Raw genomic sequence first — 20,022 nt, forward strand, 5'->3', positions numbered from 1 at the left:
AATTTGGCAATTTTTTCTCCTTGACATTTTTGTTTTAGTTTTTTTTTTCATATAGGTTTTTGAAGTCTAATAAATGTTTTAATTTTTTATTTTTTTAAAAAATATTTTTTTAATATTTTTTTAAATTCTTAATTTCAACATTTGGCTAAATGTTTTCTCTTTTAATTTTTCTTATACTTTGAATTTTTTGTTTCAATTTTTATAGGTTTTTCAGGGTTGTTAATGTTTTTAGTAATTTAATTTTTTATTTTTTAAAATTTAATTTTTCTTTTGATAATTCAAGGGACATTTTCATCAAAATACAAAATGACATATAAAAAATATAAACGAATGTTTAAGGACAAAGAGGTTTAAAAGAATTTTACATCTATTTCATTAGATATTGGCATTGCTAATCATTTTTTCTTTTCTTTCTATAATAATATATGTAATGTTATATATTATCCTTTAATATGGTGTCTTTTTATAAATGTTTTTGGTTTTTCAATCTTATTTTTTAATATTTAATTTATTTTTAGTTTTTATTCATAATATATTTTAGTTTGATTTATATAAAATTTCGTTAATATTAAATAAATATTATAATATTTACTATTTATTTTATTATTTTTTATAAAATTATTACTGTTTTATAATTCTGATTATAAATTTAGTAAATTAATATTAGTTAATTTAAATTGATATAATATATCATCAACTTAAATTATTTTTTTTTAATTTTTTTTAATTTCTTTTAAAAATTAAATAATATTATTATTAGTCATTTAATTGTCTTTAAACCCACCTTTTGTTTTTCAACTAATTTGTTTTCCTTCGATATTTTTTTATTTAAATTTAGTCGGACATGCAGGCTGAAGTAACCTGGTGTTATTTCTACTATAAATCAATAGTGAGAAGGGGTGAGCGTAAATTTGTCTCGTCCAATCCCATCCCATCCCATCCAAACCGGAAACGACAACGTGTTCAGACGAACTAATAGACCTGCGCCACGTAACCAATAGCTGGCCCTTAATTTTTTTTTTTTTTTAATTTCCCACCAATAGCTGGCCCTTAATTTTTTTTTTTTAATTTTCCTCACCCCTCTCTCTCTCTTCGGGCATCGATACCTTTCATATAAATCTCCATTTATTCAATAATGAAATTGGAAAGGAAAAAGAAAAATTCTGAAAAAGTGTGAACTTGATCGAAAGATTACCGAGAAATCTTGCTGCCGGAAATGGCGAATAATACGGATCTATTCGATTCGTATTTTAGAAGAGCAGATTTAGACGGTGACGGTCAGATCAGCGGTGCTGAAGCCGTCGGTTTCTTTCAAGGCTCCAGTTTGCCTAAACAAGTCCTCGCTCAGGTTTCTTTCATCTCATTGTTTTCAGATTACATAATTTCGAAAGATTCCGAATTTTTTGGATTGGTTATTAAGAAATGTTGATCTCCATATGGAACTAGCGATAGTGAGAGATATAACTTAGATTAGGTTATTTGATTTTTTTTTAAGTATGATTAATTAGAGGACTATTCATAAATAAATGTTGATTTTGGATGATGATAATTAGCAAGTAATGTTTGCAAAAGTGATTTCATATTACTATTTGTTGTCTGGTTGAGATCATTGAAAGATTTGCTGATGCTTAGTTTTGATTTTTAGGTCTGGTGTTTTTGAGAGAGAAGTTGATGAATTGCTATGTGACTGGAGGATTTTTTGTTGATTCTAGAAGTAGAAAGAGTTTAACTTTAGGTAGTATGGTAGAATTTTGAATTCAAAGTGGAGGTTATTTTTTTTAGGGTTGGATTGTGTAAGAAAATGGGTAGTTGTTTTGGGTTTGGTGGATTTTTGTGGATTTGATCATAACATGCGGAGTTTTGTATTCTATATCTTGATGTTGATGTATCAACTTAGTTTCTTCTTGTGCTATGTTCTACTCGTGATCGAGTTTTCTTGGCTCCTAATGTTCATGTTCATAATGGATATTAAATATCTAGAAGAAGAGTTTTTGATTTGCTGTTAGTTGATTTCATAATGGACAATGGATAATGGATATTGTGCAAGAAATGGGTAGTTGTGGCAGGTTTGGTTGGTTTTTGTGTATATGATCATAGCATTTGGAGTTTTGTACTCTAAAGATTGTGGTTGGTGTATTAAATATGTTTTACTTAAGATTGAGTTGAATAAGTTTCTAAAATTTATGTTGATAATGCATTCTAAATGTCTTGAAGAAAATGTTTTGATTTTTTGTTAGGTATATATACTGGAGGGAAAGAACTGGTTCTGCTTTTAAAAAAACTGAAAACCTGTGTATTGTGTGTGGAAGAATCTAGAGGTTTCCTTCTTTTTGGAATGATTTTACATTTGGATATTCATCTATTCTTTTTTGAAATGACCTTCAGATCAGGGTCTCAAATCTCTTTGCATTAAACTGAGTGTCTGGGATTCACTTATTCTCTGTGCAGGTTTGGATGCATGCTGATCAGAGGAACGCGGGCTACCTTGGTCGACAAGAGTTCTATAATGCACTTAAACTTGTTACTGTTGCACAGAGTAAGAGAGAGCTGACCCCAGAAATAGTGAAGGCAGCATTATATGGCCCTGCTTCAGCTAAAATTCCCGCTCCTCAAATCAACCTAGCAGCTACTCCTGCTCCTAAAACAGTGGCACCAGCTCCCCAGCTGTCTGGCACAACACCAGCACCATCACCAAATGTTGGCATCAGACCGCCACAAGTGCCTGGAAATGCAGTCACAAACCAGCAGCATTTCCCATCCCAACAAGGGCAATTTACGAGGCAACACCAACCCCAAACCCAAGCTATGCCTCCTAATTCTTCTTCCCATCCACAACAAAGTCTTGGGAGTCAAGGTATGCCCAGGGGAGGTACTGTGGTTGCTCCGCGACCCCTGAATTCAAACATCTCAACAGATTGGCTTGGTAAAAGTGCAGCTGGCTTGACTTCACAAGGTCCCAGTAGAGGGATTGGTCATCCTGCTACTCAGGATGGATTTGGGGTTAGTGCACCAGGTTTTACACCCGCTGTTCAACCTAGACCACAAGTGACTGCTGGGCAGATAGCAGCCCCTACACCTAAACCACAAGAAGCAGCCATCACATCCAACCAACTAGCAACTAGGGATTCTAAATCAGTGGTTGTTTCTGGGAATGGATTTGCTTCAGACTCACTTTTTGGTGATGTATTTTCTGCCACTCCTGCTCAACCAAAGCAAAGTTCCTCATCATCTGCGCATTCTACAAGTAGCATACCTGTCTCGTCGGCTATTGTTTCATCTTCTGTCAGATCCCAACCTTCAGTGAAGCCAAGTTCCCTGGATTCCTTGCAGAGTACCTTTTCCCAGCAGCATGTGGGAGGGCAATCAACAGCAAGACCAAACCAGCAGGTTCCATCTCAAAGTGTCACCTCTGCTCCTTCAGCTGGTTTTTCTGTTGGAACTAGCAATGCAGCTCCCAGTCAATCCCAGCCTCCATGGCCGAGGATGACTCAATCTGATATTCAAAAGTATACAAAAGTGTTTGTGCAAGTTGATACAGATAGAGATGGAAAGCTTACTGGGGAACAGGCGCGCAACCTTTTCTTGAGTTGGAGGCTACCTAGAGGTAGAATGCTACACGACTTCTTTTATAATCATGCTTAAACTATGAGGTTTTGACATAAGCTCTTTGGTTTGAAGTATATATCTATGATGGACAGTGAAGGCACAACCTACAACATTTGTAAATCTAATGAAGGCCATATTTCTGTAGCATAGCAGTTAGCTTGAGGTTTTTTACATAAATCAATGGTGTTTCTTGCCAGTTTAAATATTCACATTATTTGGGTACGAAGAAAGGAATCACTATATTAAGTATGTTTTATAAATAGTTGAGTCTCATGATTAAGAATTCAAGTGTTAATTACTTTCCTTGTCATTTTCATTGAATCCTATGCTCTTTCTTTTCATAATGTGGTGTGATGCTTTGTAAGTAGATTTGAGTTTGGGAATTTTTTAAAGGCTAATACTTCATTTCTTAATCACATTTCATTAATTTACTTTAATGCTTGATGTTTCAGAGGTGTTAAAAAAAGTTTGGGATTTATCTGATCAAGATAATGACAGCATGCTTTCTTTGAGGGAGTTCTGTACTGCTCTTTATTTGATGGAGCGTTATAGAGAAGGTCGCCCTCTTCCTGCAACACTTCCAACCACTGTCATGTCTGATGAGACTCTGTTGTCTGCCACAAGTCACCCTGCAGCTTCATATGGTGGTGGATCTTGGGGACCTGCTACTGGTATTATCTTCTGTTATCATGCCATAAACTTTCATTTTTAGTTTCCTTTCTCTTGCATTCAATGTGGATTCCTCTTTTTAAGTGGAAAAACAAATCTCAACAGGTTTGCGACAACAGCAAGTTGTGGGTGGTGCACGGCCTCCTCCTGCTGCCGCTGCAAGGCCACCAAGGCCACCCGCTGCTCCTCATGCTGATGAAAAACAGCCCATGCAACAAAAGCACAAAGTTCCTGTGCTTGAAAAACATCTTGTGCATCAACTCAGCCAAGAGGAGCAGGATGCTCTCAACTCAAAGTTCCAGGAGGCATCTCAGGCTGATAAAAAGGTATTTCTTGTTCTTTTTGTGCACTCATTATGTGGGACTGTTAATTTTGTCTGGTACCCTTGGTATCCATACATTAACATGTCTAAATGAGACAAATTTGTTTTCATTTGCCATTAAAAATCTTTGAGTTGCATCAAGTTATAGAATGAAGATGAGAAGCATATATGATATTATTGAACCTTATGCTCTTCTTTGAGTGCAGGTTGAAGAACTGGAAAAGGAAATATTAGATTCTAGACAAAAGATTGAGTTTTATCGTGTCAAGATGCAGGAACTTGTGAGTGTGCTCCCCATTTTATTTTTCTCCTTTATGACAGTCATTGTCTGTTATATAGGATGTTCTTCACTAGTATGTAAAATTAGCTTTGAAGTATTTGGGTTGAACTGTTTTTGCTGCATCTTGGCTGTCATGTTTTGACTATTGAGTTTCGTTTTGGAGGCAAGGTCCTCGAATCATTCTTTTTGACTGGATTGACAACTGATTGTGCTGATTTGTTGCGTTTAAGCTCTGGATGCATGCTCGTTTCATCATTTTATTTGCTATTGGATATCTCAAAAATGCACAAACTATAGCGTAAAAGATTATAAAGCCGTGAATATGCTAAAAGCTCAAAACAAGAGGTATTAGTCTGTGGCATGTAAAGCCTTATTTAGAGTTGCGGGTTGAAGTGTTAAAAACCAAGTAGATTCAAGCTGGAATAGCTATGCTGAGAAAAGTAAAGAAATGAATCATTAACTCTCTTTTGTTATAGTTTAACATCCTCAGTTCCCAAGTGGATATCCCAACAATGCTTAATACTTGGATTTCCTCTAAAATGTCCTGGGTTCAAACTGTGAAGAGTGATGGGGTTAGGGATTGTTTTCCTTTTTGTTTATTTTATTTTTTATTTTTATTTTTTTTTTGGGGGGGGGGGAGGATTGGGCTCCTCCTGGTGAACCATACAAAAAAATTAAACGTTCTAATGGAGTGAAAAGAAAACTTGGACAGTTTCTTTGGGCAGCTGATCCTGTCATGGTTATTTAAGATGCATGAATCAATTTAATAAAGAGAACGAAGCTATTCTGCCATATTTAAGCTGTCTACTTTGTCTTGGAGTGGTCGAGTGAGAGACTAGGAAAATATACGTTCTTTGCTGATATTCCTATGATCTTTCTTCTGTTATTTGGCATCAGATTTTGTATAAAAGCCGATGTGACAATCGACTTAATGAGGTCACAGCAAGGGTATCTGCTGATAAGCATGAGGTATCTCTCTTTCTTTAGTGATTTGTTTATATTTTCTTAATTCTCCATGTAATATCAATTGCTTATTGAACTAAGAGGAGCAAATCGTGTGTTTCAGGTTGAGACATTGGGAAAGAAGTATGAAGAGAAATACAAGCAGAGTGGAGATGTTGCCTCCAAACTAACCATTGAAGAGGCTACATTTCGTGATATTCAGGTAATTTAGGAACTTTGGTGGTGAATTTTATCCAACATGCTTCTCTTTTCCTCTACATGCACTTCTTTGGATGCTAAACAAACTTTTATTGTACTCAATAACTGTAGGAGAAAAGGAACTTTGGTGGTGAATTTTATCCAACGTGCTTCTCTTTTCCTCTACATACACTTCTTTGGATGCTAAACAAACTTGTATTGTACTCAATAACTGTAGGAGAAAAAAATGGATTTATATCGGGCAATTGTTAAAATGGAAGAAGGGGGAGCTGCTGATGGTGTATTGAAGGTACACCGTAATAGTTATTACTTTCTGGAGATAGTATGAAACTTGTGTGTAAGTTCTGGTTTTACTGACTTTTGCAGGAGCGTGCTGAGAATATCCGGTCGAATCTCGAGGAACTAGTAAAAACTGTGAATGAACGCTGCAAGCAGTATGGGTTGCGCTCTAAACCAACCTCATTGGTTGAGCTTCCATTTGGTATCTTCATGATGTTATCAACCCCCTGGCCTTTATTTCACATGTCCCATCTTGAATTTTTTTTGGCTCATTTAGATGATTGATTTACTTCAATTTGGCTAGTTCTTTTACTTCTACTAAAAAAAGCTTGTTCTATGACAATTAAGCTAAACTTCATTGTGTCTTGTTATAAGGGAAATATTTCATGTGCCCAAAAATGTTTCAAATCCCAGACTCCCAATTTTTTTATCTGTTTTCTTTTCCTTCTCTCGCAACCTCACATTTTTGTATTTGCTTTCTACATCATGGTGTTGTTGGTAGCAATGAATGAAATGGTGGGAATGGGGAGGAAAGTTTTATTCCCACTTTGCACGTGTTTGATTGAAAGGAATAAAATATGAATGAGAATGGAGTGGGAATGGTAATGAAAATGAAACATAGTTTCATTCCTATTGGGAAAGTGGGAATATGAAACAAGGAATGGGAATGTTTTTTTCCACCTAAAGAACGACATATTATTTCTTTTCATTATATAAACTATTTTTGCCACCATCATCACTGCCACTACCACCACTGTTGGTGGTAATAACTTTTTGTTTCTAAAAAATTATTATTGCACCACCACTCTTCCAGCACCAGCACCACCACCTTCCTACCTTCCTTGGTTGTGGCATTAGTTTTTTAAGAAGTATACTATTGTTTTACTATAACATTATTACCACCCCCCTAACTCACCCTGCCGCCGCCAAAATTATCTTTATTATTGTACTTCCACCACTATTGATGGAATCATTGTTCCTTTTCATTTTAAAAATGAGGCATTAAAAATTTAAATTTCATTCTGATTTCTTCTTGTTATTCCAACCAAAATATTGAAATTGAAATGGCATTCTGATTGCTTCATTCCGATTCCAGATCTTCATTCATGATAACCTAATAGCCCCCGAGTCATTACTTACTCTCTTCCTCGTGATCTTTCTTTAGGCTGGCAACATGGCATCCAGGAAGGAGCAGCTGATTGGGATGAAGGTTGGGACAAGCTTGAAGATGAAGGTATGCTAAATAGTTTTCTGCTGGTTTAGTTGACTTTGATTTCTTTGTTTTACTTTGAAGTGTACATGATGCTTTCTTTTCAGCATAAAGTCGTAAGGACATTAAAGTTGTAATCAACATTGTTATTTGTGACTTTCAGGATTCATATTTGTCAAAGAGCTCACTCTGGATGTACAAAATGTTGTAGCCCCTCCAAAAGAAAAAACTTCAGTTCGAAAGGCAACTACTTCCACAGAAAAGGATTTAGGTGCTCCACCCTCAAATGCTGAGGTGAAGGCAGAAAAGGTTCCAAGTCCAAGCAAATCAAACTCTGAGAAAGATATTCCAGATCATCAACATGAGAATGGCAGTCTAAGAAGTCCTCCTGACAGTCCCGGAAGGACTACAAAAGAGAACCAATCCAATGAATTCCGAGACTCCCCATTCAAAGAAAGTGGTGCAGACAATTCACCCCATGCTAAAGAGACCCAAAGGTATGGTTTAATTTATGATTTTCACTTCTGTATATTTCTGTGTCCCTCTCTGAAAATCAAGTGTTAACAAAGCCCAAAAAGGTGTGTGGTCAGGGCATGACAGTTTAGATGGGGCTGTCCTGCTCACAGCTTTCTGAATTTATTGCTTCATTTGGATGTCTAAGCTTACTGATATGCCTGCGCAGTGATGTGGGTGGTACTGAATCTGTGCATAGTGGTGACAAAATTGTTGAACCTGGCTGGGGAACGTTTGATACGCCTTATGATTCAGAATCAGTTTGGGGCTTTGATTCTGTCAGTGGCAAGGTATGAAAACTTGGGTCTTGCTTTCTATTTGAAGTTGGCAATAGGACTTGTTTCTTGGTATTATGGAAGTTGTTTTAGGAACAGATTGGTGCACTCATGCACTCATGTTTGTGTGTGATGTACAATCTCAAACTCTATATATTGAAGTTTATTTAGACAATTCTAATAATTTGCAAGAAATTGAAATGCTTAATATTTCTGGAAGGGGTGGGGGTTGGTTTGGCATTGTAACTGTTTAATCTCTCTGTACCTTTTCTTGTTTCTTTCATGTTCTTTTCATACAAAAAACTGAATGGATTGATCTAATACTGTTCTTGCAGGACATGGATTTTGGCATTAGTGAATTTGGTTTAAATCCAATAAAAACAGGGTCCTCACATGGAGATAACATGTCTTTAGGGAAGAGTTCATTTATGTTTGATTCTGTTCCAAGCACCCCTGCTCATAACCAGGGGAACAGCTCGTATGCATTTGCAGATTCTGTTCCAAGCACCCCTGCATATAACCAGGGGAAGAGCTCCTATGCCTTCGCAGATTCTGTTCCAAGCACACCTGCATATAACCCAGGGAAGAGCTCTTATGCATTCGCAGATTCTGTTCCAAGCACCCCTGCCTATAACCCTGGAAAGAGTCCATTTGCATTTGCAGATTCTGTTCCAAGCACCCCAGCATACAATTTTGGAAACTCTCCACGAAGGCTTAGTGAAGGTTCAGAGGACCACTCCTTTGACAGCTTCTCTAGGTTTGATTCATTTAACATGCATGATGGTGGATTATTTCAATCTCCACGCCATTCACTTTCAAGATTCGATTCCATCCGCAGCACCAAGGACTCTGATCTAAGTTATGGATTCCCGTCAAGATTTGATTCATTTAGAGAAGGAGGAGACTCTGATCAAAGCCATGAGTTTTCAAGGTTTGACTTTCTCAGAGAGTCCGATCAGAATCATGGGTTCTCGAGATTTGATTCCTTCAAAGACTCTGACCAGAATCATGGGATCTCGAGGTTTGATTCCTTCAAAGAATCCGATCCTGGTCATGGGTTCTCATCAAGTTTCAATTCATTTGGAGAATCTAGTGATCCTGATCATAGTCATGGATTCTCAAAGATGGATTCGTTTAATGCCCATGACAGTGGGTTCTTCCAATCTTCCGACAATTCCTTGGCAAGGTTTGATTCTGTTCGTGGCTCAAAAGACTCTGAGAATCATGGGTTCCCATCATTCGATGATGCTGTTCCATTTGGCTCAAGTGGGCCATTTAGGACATCACTAGAGAGTGAAACTCCACGCGGAAGTTCGGATAACTGGCGAGCTTTCTAGGCAGGCGATGAACATTGGATCGGATCAATGTGCGGGGTTTTCTTCTGTATGAAAGCCTCATTGAGATATTTCTTCCAGTAGTATATAGTCTGTTGTGATGATGAATGAGTGGCTGTGCTGTGGCTCTAGCTTTTGTTTGATTTTGCAGATCCGATTTGTTTTCTTAATTTCCAACATTCAATTACACTTGTGGCCGGTTCTTTTGGTGTTGTAATTTTTGAACTCAAAATGTTTGTGATATGGAAGTCAATTTTTATCTTTTTCCTTTTCTTCTTAAAATCACCTCTTCTATCCTTCCCAAGGGATTCCATGGCGAGTAACAAAATTAGTTATGGAGACCTGTCTTTGTGGTTTCGATTTTGGAACTCAAATGCCTTCTCTATTCTTCTCCCTGTTGCCATGATAGCTGAAACAAGACAAGGTGTTGTGTACAAAGTAGTATTTTCTTCGTGGGTGAATTCAGACCCAACAAACTGCTGAAATGTCTGGAAATGCAGGCCAGAAATACTTCGGCCTTGCTTCGGTGCAAAACAAGTAAATAACACCAAACTGTCTGTCATTGAAGACGATATGTTGCCGACCATAATAAATTGGATTCGGAAAATTATTCAGAGCTTGCTTTCATTGCAATGCCCTGCCCTTCATGCTTGATTCTTACTATAGACATGGTAGATGTTTCTGCTGGCGGAAATAAAAAACGTGTTTCAATTTATTTAAATAACCTTGGTCTTTTTTAGAGCCGCTGGATTGCATATAGATGGATTGTAGCCGTGGGATAAGGAATGATTAGCCCCGAAGACCTAGCCCGTACACAAGACAAGATGATGAGAAACCGGCTTCTCTCAAGAATAATACACCATTAAATAAAAATATAACCGGGGCAAGGGGTGTTTTTGGTTTTTTACAATAGTGTAATTACTTGAGTATCCTTGCTGATCTGTTTTTTCCTTTACTTGGATCCAGGGGTATTTTCATCATTTTCCTCGATTAGAGCTAAAAGGAGATGGACTCACATACTTCAAGAGAAAACATGGTTGCACGCTCCAGAAACTAGGAGCTCGTGTTTTTTATTCTCTCCTCTATCACGTAACATACACAAGCTTTCTTTTATTTATTTTGCTTATAGAATGTATATTTATTCTTTTGATTTTTATATATTTTTTTTAATTCTTAGTAGATTAATTTTTTTAAATTTTATTTCTATCATTTGATTTTATTTCAAATTTAATTCTTATTTTTATAATTTATAATTTTTATAATTTTTTGAAGGGTATTTTTTTTTAATTTCATTCTTCATAGTCTAATTTCATTTAGTTTTTATTCTTTAAATTACTATTTATTTTAGTTTTTTTTAAAATTGAACAATAAATAATAGTCATATGATTGATACCTACATAAATACCTAAAATCTAATTAGTAGTTTATGGATATATATTTCTTCCTAGATGAGTAACAACTAGAGTATGTATGTCAATAAATTTGACAAAAAGGTGCTCATTGTCATCCATGTTTATCATTTTATTTTGACTGATTTTTGTGTCAATTTTTATCTATTTTTTTATTGTTTTTTATTTTATTTTGATTTCTTTTTCAATTGTCTTCTTTCCAAATCTCATCCCTTAATGTTTTATGACTGAGAATCTTATTTTGTTATTTTTATAGATTTATCTTTAACAGGATTTCAAATATTAACATGGATTTACTTTAATATTTTTTTGAATTCTTTATTGAATTTTTTTTTGAAATCTCATTATTCAATGTTTGATTTATTAAGAATTGATCTTCATATTTTTTTTTGTTTTCCTTATTTCAATCCTATGTTGGTAGCTTAGGTTAGTAGACTGATATGGCTTGACTAAGATATGTTTTTTAATATGCACATATCATATTCTATTTCGAAAAAATCTAAATGCTCTTCAAATATATCAATACAATAAAAATATATAGAAGTTCAGGCAAGTTTTGGGTTGTATTTGATAATATTTATATCTTATTCATTATTCATCGGGTAAGATAGTCATTCAAAAAATAAATACTCACCCATTTGGTTTAAGTTGTTATCCATTGAGTTCAGATTAAATTATCATCTCTAAATTTAAAAAGTTGACATGGATTGACATCTTTTTTTTTTTTACTTCATCGTTCAACATTAGTTTTTTAGAAAAAATTAGCTATGTTTTTATTTTTATTTTTTTTATTAGGTTATCCTGACTTCTTAACTTGAGATTTAAGTTTAGTGAGTTAACTTGAGTTAACTCGTTCCTTATTGTCTAGGTAACATATTTATTATGTTAACTTAAGTTAACTCGTACTGATTTTTTTATTATGTTTTTATATAATTTTATCATTTCATATTTAATTGACTAAAAATTAATTATTATTATTTTTTATTTTTTTATATGTCATTACTTAATTTTTTTATTTAATTAAAAAAAATAATTTATTTAATCAATTAGAGCTATAACCCAATTCATTAAGTTTTTTCTTTATTTAAAACTTGTTTACGGCACCTGAACTTCACCTTTTTAAAAAAAAAAGAAAAAAAGATTAAGGTGGACCCTTCGCGTAACAATGACCCGCATCTAGTTAAGCCTTCTTTGCAAGAGAAATAACAAACAGGGGCCGAAGTAAAATTTAAAAAAACAAAATGTACACAGAACAAAATTTTAATGAATTGATATTAAGTTAAAAAAAAAAATAGAATAACCTTTCAACACAAAAAGAAGTGTACAGAGATGTTATGTTGCTTTAGAATTGCTTTGTATTGTATTATACCAGGATACCATCATTAAGAACTTACTTATTTGCGAGAGAAACAAAATACAGAGACCAAAGTAAAATTAAAAAAACAAACAAAATGTACATAAAACAAAGTTTTATTGAATTGATATTAAGATGAAAAATATAGAATAACCAAATATATATTTTTTTAAAAACACAACTACAAACATTTTACAATGCCAAGCACACACTTGCCCATTTGTGGCACCAACGAGCATGGCAGTAGGGATGAAGGCTATGGGTGAATAGTTGTGTCTGGACCTGCTGGAATGCACCAGCAATCGATGAGCAGAAAGAGGATTTGACGAAGTAGCAATTGCCTTCAGCAAGCTCAAAATATGAAAACAAATATCGCATTAGCTCATACCAGTTTATTTTTATTACAACTTCAAATATTTTCAATAAATGAATACAGAAATCTAATTAATAACCGCTCAAAACTGGAGAACATAGTCAAGTAACTCAAGCGGTCTTGGATGCAAATATCTCCATCAAGGAAGACCAGGTACCGGTGACAGCAACGATGACACCAAAAACCACAAAAGCGCCATCCAAAAGCAAACCCTTCCAACCCAGCTCTTCCTTGAACACCAACAGATGAAACAAAGCAGGCAACACAAACCCCAGAATACAACACACGCTGCTCCCTACTAGAGACAAGAAATCTGCAAAATTAGGCACCAACAAAGCCACCAAACTCACTCCCAAAACAACCACCCATCTCAGCCATATAGAATACCTAGAATCACAAAACCTTCTCTCCATCACTTCATAAACTGGATTCATCATCAATGGGAATGTGAAGAACAGATTCACACACAAACCAATCTGCACAAGATTGCTCAGTAGTCCAGGTCCCAAATTGGTAGTGATTATATCCTTGGTATCTTCACCAAAAGCAAAGTAACCCAATACCCCAAAACCTCCATACAACAAAGAAATGAAAGCCATACATAACCCCAACACTCTCCCAAAATTGTCCTTGTGTTTAGCTTCAGTCTCCAATGGCAATACCATACCAATTCCTTCAAAGGCATAAACAGCCACACCTAAACCATAAAAGAAAACAGAGAACCCACCAAAAGCTTCTAAAGCTGGCCTATTTTTCAAAAATACCATCACATCCTCTACCATAACCACTCCCATAGCTCCAAGATCAACAACATCAGCAAAAATACTAAGCGGGGCCAAATGGGTCAACGTTGGAATTGAATTCAACCCCAACTGAAAAGGAAAACAACCCCATATGTACAAAGCTTTGGGACTCAAAAAGCCCAAAATTCTATCACCGGATTGATGATTAACAACATAAGCTGAAGTGTTAGCAATAAAAATAAGATAGCTAACACAAAACCCAGCTTGTGCAAGAACAATCATAATATCAACAGCAAAACGACCTATAGGGCCACAAACAGTAAAACCCAGATCACCAAAAGATGCAATCTTTGAGAATCCTTCTAAAGATTCAAGCTTTCTACGAGTATGAACTAACAACATCATGCAATAGTAAGTCAGGAAAGCAACGGAGAATACCATGATAGAGCCCATAACCCATCCTGTTTTCTTGAAAGTGTAAGGTAAGCCAAGAACTCCTGCACCAACTATAGCTATGAAAACATTTGCAAAGGTCTTGCCTTGAGAAGAAACTGGAGGTCTCTTGCTTAATAAAGGGGTGTCTTCTCTTGGAAACTGAGGTATCTTCAAAACATGTGAAGATGAACTTGCTTCTTTATCAAATCCCATGATTGAAAATCTGATGTTTCCTTTTGAGAAATATATTGGAGGGAGATATTTAAAGGGTTTGGCTTGATTTTTGGATTGGATAAAGTTCAGTTTTTGAATTGGTTTCTAAGAGAGATTTTAGCAGAGCAGATCGTACAAAGAGAGAGGTAATTGAAAGGCACAGGATCCGTATGCTATATGTCTATTTAAGTTTTATTTGATGTGTTTGCTGGGGTTTCGATCAATGATGGAACCGTCGAAGAAGCATACGGAAGGCGCAAATTTATGACGTCAACCTTCAGTAGCTCTACTTGAAATATTAAAAAATAAAAGATGCTTGGCCAGGGAGATCCAAATAAATCTTATTAGAAATGAGCACTAGTTGAATACGCCGACTAACCCAATTATCACCCCACAGACATACTTTTCAGATGATTGTTAAGGGTTTTTTAAGAATAAAATAATACTTTTCATTTTAGTTATACTAGAATATAATATTTTTTATTGAAATCATTTTTTTGACCTAAAACGTGATTATGGATTGAATTCTTTAAATTGAATACTGGTTTGGTTTGTTTTGGTATTTCAAAAATATTTAAAAAAATTACTTTTTTTTTTAAATTAATATATTTTTAATATTTTTAGATTATTTTAATATACTAATATTAAAAAAAAAATTTCAAAATAAAAAAATCCTTGTAATTACAAGTTGTGACAGCACATGACGAAAAGGAGCATTCATGTCTTATGTATTTGGTTTACCAATCACCATCAATCATAGCCACTTATCTTGACTGCTGCGTGAGGGCAGAGCAGACAGGGTGCATTCCTGGAGAGTGTCTGTATGCCCATAACTTGAGCTAATCAACAACAAAAGCCTGAAGGTGGCCAACGGCGAAGCACACCTATCTGTTTGTGGTTTGTGGACCATATGAATGAGATTTTTCCCTGCCCCTGATTGTCACGACTCTATTCTAGATTAATGTACATGCAAAAATCCAAAATAAGACTGAAACAAGACAAAAGTATGGCCAGAAATATTATCTTGTTTACGTTGATCATATCATTTACATTTTATCAATAATCTTCCTTGCATTCAATAATAGAAATGCAAGACTAGATCAAGCCTCGAAAGAAAATCAGTCTTTTGTGTGGCTGGTAATTTTTTTTCATAAGATATAGCTGTTCCTGCTTCCCTTTCTGGAGGCCCTTTCGAGAAACTTCTGCAATTTCATATGCAGATAGATTTCAAAGCACTTCTTTGTCAACAAAGGCAATACCTTCATCTTATTACCAATGGGCAAGTAATCAGGAGTTAAATCTCAATCGCTTATCAAAAGAAAGAAAAAAAAATAAGAAATCAAATCTCAACAATTTGTTCGACCAGGTTGTGTACACGGAACATATTATTGCTTTCTAACCACATAGTTTGTTGACTGAGACAATGAAACAAAGAGTTCCATATCAAATAATCAGGAGTAATACCATTTTCTACCATTTGTAAGAGGAGACTCGCAGCCTTTTGAAAACTCTTCTTCCTGCAAAGAGCATCAATCAGAGGGCTATAACTTCCTGTATCGGGCACGCAGCCTCTCCTAACCATGTCCTCAAGTAGCTTCAGAGCACTCCCATCTTTCCCTAACCTGCAAAACCCCCTAATAAGAGCATTGAACGTTGATGCAACAGGAAAATAACCAAGGAAAACCATCTCATTCATCAGCTCTAATGCTTCTCGGACAAACCCTTCTTGGCAAAATCCATGGATTAGGCAGTCATAGACAAGAGCACTTGGAATTCCACCTTCATTATTCATTTGATCATAAACCCTCTTAGCTTCCTGAATGGCACCCTCCTCACAAAACCCTAATATCCTCAAGCTCCTATCAACAGCTCTTGGAAATAAATTCTCCATCTTCATTAGAAACTCAAGTGCTTCATTCAACATATTTTTCCTGTAAAGACCATATAAAACACTGTTATAAGGACTAATGCTACCCCCACAAACTCCTCTTGTCTCTTCCATAAGTTCTAAGATCTTAAATCCATCTTCAGTCCTCCCTCTTGAAAACAAACCTTTGATTAACGTATCAAATGTAACAAAATTACAATTGATCCCATCTGTTTTCATATCATTAAACATATCAAGAGCTGACTCCAACATTCCTGACTCACAGAAACCAGAGATCAATGCATTATAGGTGTCTGCATTAGGAAGACATCCCTTTCTCTCCATTTCCTTCAATAAACCATGACCAACTTTCACCTTTCCAAACTTGCAAAATCCCTTTATCAAGGTGTTATAAGCTACAACATCAACTACACCTCCTTTGCACTCCACTCTCTCTAATATCTCAACAGCCTCTGTCACGCGACCTACATTGCAAAGAATCTCCACCACCTTAGTCACTGTAACGACATCTGGTACAAACCCCAAAGAAAAACTCTTCTCTAACAACACTAGAGCTTGAACAAAATTATCTTCTTTACAATACCCACAAATCAAAACATTGAAAGTCACATCATTAGGCTCCTTTATCTCGTTCATTAAGCTCCTTGCCCTCCCAACTTTACCATTGTTACAAAGCGCATGGAGTAAAGTATTATAAATAACAACATTAGGCTTTAAACCCCTGGACTTGATAACTTGCAACAGCTTAAACCCCTCACCAATTCTATTAGTCAAGCAAAGCCCTTTCATTAAAATCCCGTAGGTGTAGTCATCACCTTGAATGCCAGCACCCATCATTTTTTTCCTATAAAACTTCCTAGCCAAATCAATATCTTCCTTAACAAGAACATCAAGTATTGAATTAAAAATTTTCAAAGATGGGTTCTTGCCATACCTAGTTACCAAGTCAAGAACTTTAATAACATCACGAATCATTCCAGCCCTTCCAAGCCCACGAATGATTGTGAGGAAAATCGATTCATCAGGGGGCAAGCCAATTGATTTAGGCATTTCATCGAGCAGATGTTGAACAGTATGGAATCGACGAAAAGCCAGTAACTTGTGGATTAAAGCTCGATATGTGGACTGAGAGTGTGTGAAATTTGGTAACTTTGATGCCCATTCGAAGGTTTGAAGAGCTTGCGGTGCTGATTTTTGGTCTAAAATGAGATGGACAATTCGTTCGTGAGTTGGGACAGCAAGAGATGGAGTTGGAGTTGGCGTTGTAGTGGATGATGAAGAGGAAAATGTGGAAAAGAAGATGTTTTTGGACTGGAAGATGACAAGTAATTTTAATGCTTTTGTTCTTGTGGGAAAGGGAGAGTTTGCTAAGTTCGAAAGGTTTGAGATTTTGTGCATGGATTGAGCAGATAGTTTACCACCCAGTTTCTGTGAAAGGATAATGCGAGCAGCTCATGTTAAGTGTCAAATTGGCGTTGAGAATTACACACGCCCATTGATTATTAACGAAGAGAAAAACGAAAAGAGTTTTACTGTAACCCTTCTCCTAAATTACTGTTTATTAGATTTTTTTCCTATTATTTTTATTTTATTTTTTAATATTATATCTAATTTTTTATTTAATGTGAACAGTAAATTAATTTGGTTGACTTGTTTTTTAATTAATTTTTTTATTTTATTTTTTAATATTGAACTAATTATAATTTAGATTTTATAATTTATTTTATTTATTTTCTTTTAGGTTATTATGATATTATGATTCGAGAATAGTGCGAAACAGATTATCTTGAGTTGTTTTTAGTTGTTTTTTTATATTTTTTCATTGATATTTTTTTTTGTAATTTTATCATTTAATATTTTGATCTAGTGATCAAAGTTTGTAGGTTTTGACATTTTAACCCCTTTAAATCAGGTTATTGATTTTTCTTTTCTAAAAAGTTATATCGCTCTCATTATCCAGATTATGTATCCTTCAACATTATATTTGCTTTTTATTGGGTCGTTCTTGTCTCATGACTTGAGTCGTGGATTTGATGGGTTAACCTAGTTGACTCAATCTTTTTTAATCGACTTTTTTCTTAATTTCATCAATTAATATTATATTGATTGAAAATTAGGTTTTGTGATTTATTTTGACTTGTTTTTTTTATTAAGTTATTCCAATGTTATAACCCGAAAATAATGCTTAACAGATTAACTCAGGTTGACTTAGCTTATTTTTTGTGTCATTATTTTTTTAATTTTAATTTTTATAAATTTTATCATTCAACATTAGATCCGTTAGGATCAATTGAGAATTAAGTTTCATAATTTGTTTTAATTTGTTTTTTAAGAGGTTATCTCAGTTTCATGACTAGAATCATAAATTTGATAGGTTAACCTAGCTTAAATCATGTTGTTGTTTTTTTATTTTCTTTTTATAAGGTTATCTCGATCTCAGCTAGATCATGGTTTTAACAGATTGAATTAGGTTGTTTTTTTTAATGTTTTTTTAATTGATTTATATTTTAATCTTATTCTTCAACATTAGGTTAATTGAGAATTAGATTTCGTTATTTGTTTTAATTTTCTTTCTATAAAATTACCTCGATCTTATGACCTGAGTTGCAGGTTTGATAAATTAACCCAAGTTGCTTTTTAGGTCCTTTTTATAATCGATTTTTATTTCAATTTTATTCTTCAATATTGGATTGATTGAAAATTAGACATCATAACTTGTTTTGATATGCTTTCTACAGGGTCATCATAATCTCATAATTTAGGTCGCAAATTTAACATGTTAACCTGAGTTGATCAAAGTCAATCAAACATGTTATTATCTTAATATTAAAAAACCATGTAATCTTTAATTGTTTTTAATCAAATAATATTTTACAGGTTATCCAAGTTGCTTTTGGACTCATAATATGCATGTTTTATGACAATACATGTGTTTTAATCATGCCTTAAAGTAATATGCATGTTTTGGAATGTATGTTCAAAATGGTATTAGATGTGGAAATTAATGTTTTTATGACTGTTAATATAATTATATTAGTTTATTTAAATAGGAGCCATATATGCTTTGATGTTTATGTTAGTCACTAGATTTGTTCTGATTTCATGTATTGATAAGTGATTTTATCAAAATTGTGATTATAGATTGTTTTTAGCTAGATGTTAGGTTTAATCAAGTTATGTTCATAATAATGTTTGTTGAAAACAAGTATTAAAATTAACGAAACAATTTAAAGTTGTAGATTTTTTTTTTAAAAAAATTCTATGGTTTAACTATTGCATTGTTGTTTTTTCCCTTGAGTTTTTTATGGTTCAAACAAGTTGTTATGATGAGTATATTTGAGCAAATATCGATGGATTTAGACCATTATTCTAGGATTTTAGATATTTTCTAGGTTTGAAGCTATTTCTAGATTCTTTTACATTTTTGTTCATAGGCTGCCATTTTGATTTATCAGCAAACTATTGTTTTTAGCTTGTTTTATCTGTTTTGATCAAAGCCTAGACTCCCACCTTGTACTAATAATTAGCCTTTTTAGGGCTAGTTCGGATCAATTGGTCAATATTTAACTTGATTTAAGGAATATTTGATGTTTTTATTCTCATTTAATATTTATTTTTTCTATATTATTATATGTTCTCTCTTTTTATGTTTTTGGTTTGATGCTATTTGATCTTTATTTTTGATTTAGTTTTTGGATTCTGGTGTTATTTGTGTTTTTAAGATGCTTAACTTTTTGATCTCTAGGAACTTTTTTTAATTATAGGTTAGTTTGGAAAGCCTAGTTTGTGTAATTGGACTAAACCTTTCGGTGGCCAAAGGCTATGTTTCACAAGGCAACAATTCATCAAAGAAATAAAAATATTTTTGGGTTCCTAAGATATGTTTGAAAAATATGTTCTTAGAACATTTTCAAGTTAGTAAATTCAGGGTGAGGATATATTTGACAAACATACCTTA

The 20,022-nt window shown here is 34.3% G+C and overlaps 3 protein-coding genes across 4 annotated transcripts; 1 reads left to right on the forward strand and 2 right to left on the reverse strand.

Annotated features, from left to right (window-relative positions):
- Positions 1-1,081: 1,081 nt before the first annotated feature.
- Positions 1,082-9,921, forward strand: LOC105124048 (Calcium-binding EF hand family protein). Its single transcript, XM_011023894.1, has 13 exons — positions 1,082-1,348; positions 2,449-3,604; positions 4,059-4,277; positions 4,381-4,601; positions 4,804-4,878; positions 5,775-5,846; positions 5,944-6,042; positions 6,256-6,327; positions 6,405-6,519; positions 7,483-7,551; positions 7,691-8,024; positions 8,210-8,330; positions 8,651-9,921. Exons 1-13 carry the CDS (start codon positions 1,217-1,219, stop codon positions 9,650-9,652), a joined length of 3,687 nt encoding a protein of 1,228 aa, XP_011022196.1. The 5' UTR covers positions 1,082-1,216; the 3' UTR covers positions 9,653-9,921.
- A 2,605-nt stretch (positions 9,922-12,526) lies between these two features.
- Positions 12,527-14,457, reverse strand: LOC105124047 (proton-coupled amino acid transporter 3). Its single transcript, XM_011023893.1, has one exon. It carries the CDS (start codon positions 14,174-14,176, stop codon positions 12,896-12,898), a length of 1,281 nt encoding a protein of 426 aa, XP_011022195.1. The 5' UTR covers positions 14,177-14,457; the 3' UTR covers positions 12,527-12,895.
- Positions 14,458-15,286: 829 nt separating this feature from the next.
- Positions 15,287-17,521, reverse strand: LOC105124046 (Pentatricopeptide repeat (PPR) superfamily protein). 2 transcript variants are annotated; one of them, XM_011023892.1, is made up of 2 exons: positions 16,999-17,521; positions 15,287-16,908 (listed from the first exon to the last, which is right to left on the reverse strand). In XM_011023892.1, exons 1-2 carry the CDS (start codon positions 17,460-17,462, stop codon positions 15,516-15,518), a joined length of 1,857 nt encoding a protein of 618 aa, XP_011022194.1. In that variant the 5' UTR covers positions 17,463-17,521; the 3' UTR covers positions 15,287-15,515. The 2 variants fall into 2 exon arrangements, with proteins under 2 accessions (XP_011022194.1, XP_011022193.1); XM_011023891.1 differs by having other exon boundaries at positions 15,288-17,521.
- Positions 17,522-20,022: the final 2,501 nt, after the last annotated feature.

This window comes from Populus euphratica, unplaced genomic scaffold, assembly GCF_000495115.2.
Source record: "Populus euphratica unplaced genomic scaffold, PopEup_1.0 scaffold12.1, whole genome shotgun sequence".
In the NCBI taxonomy this organism is placed as follows: Eukaryota; Viridiplantae; Streptophyta; class Magnoliopsida; order Malpighiales; family Salicaceae; genus Populus; species Populus euphratica.

What these genes read in the sequence shown, in the direction of transcription:
- LOC105124048 (XM_011023894.1), top strand. Translation starts at nt 1,217, where the DNA reads ATGGCGAATAATACGGATCTATTCGATTCGTATTTTAGAAGAGCAGAT. An exon ending in GAGTTGGAGGCTACCTAGAG is followed by an intron (nt 3,605 to 4,058) that starts GTAGAATGCTAC and finishes TTGATGTTTCAG; the next exon opens with AGGTGTTAAAAAAAGTTTGG. An exon ending in CTGCTGATGGTGTATTGAAG is followed by an intron (nt 6,328 to 6,404) that starts GTACACCGTAAT and finishes TGACTTTTGCAG; the next exon opens with GAGCGTGCTGAGAATATCCG.
- LOC105124047 (XM_011023893.1), bottom strand. Translation starts at nt 14,176, where the DNA reads ATGGGATTTGATAAAGAAGCAAGTTCATCTTCACATGTTTTGAAGATA.
- LOC105124046 (XM_011023891.1), bottom strand. Translation starts at nt 17,462, where the DNA reads ATGCACAAAATCTCAAACCTTTCGAACTTAGCAAACTCTCCCTTTCCC.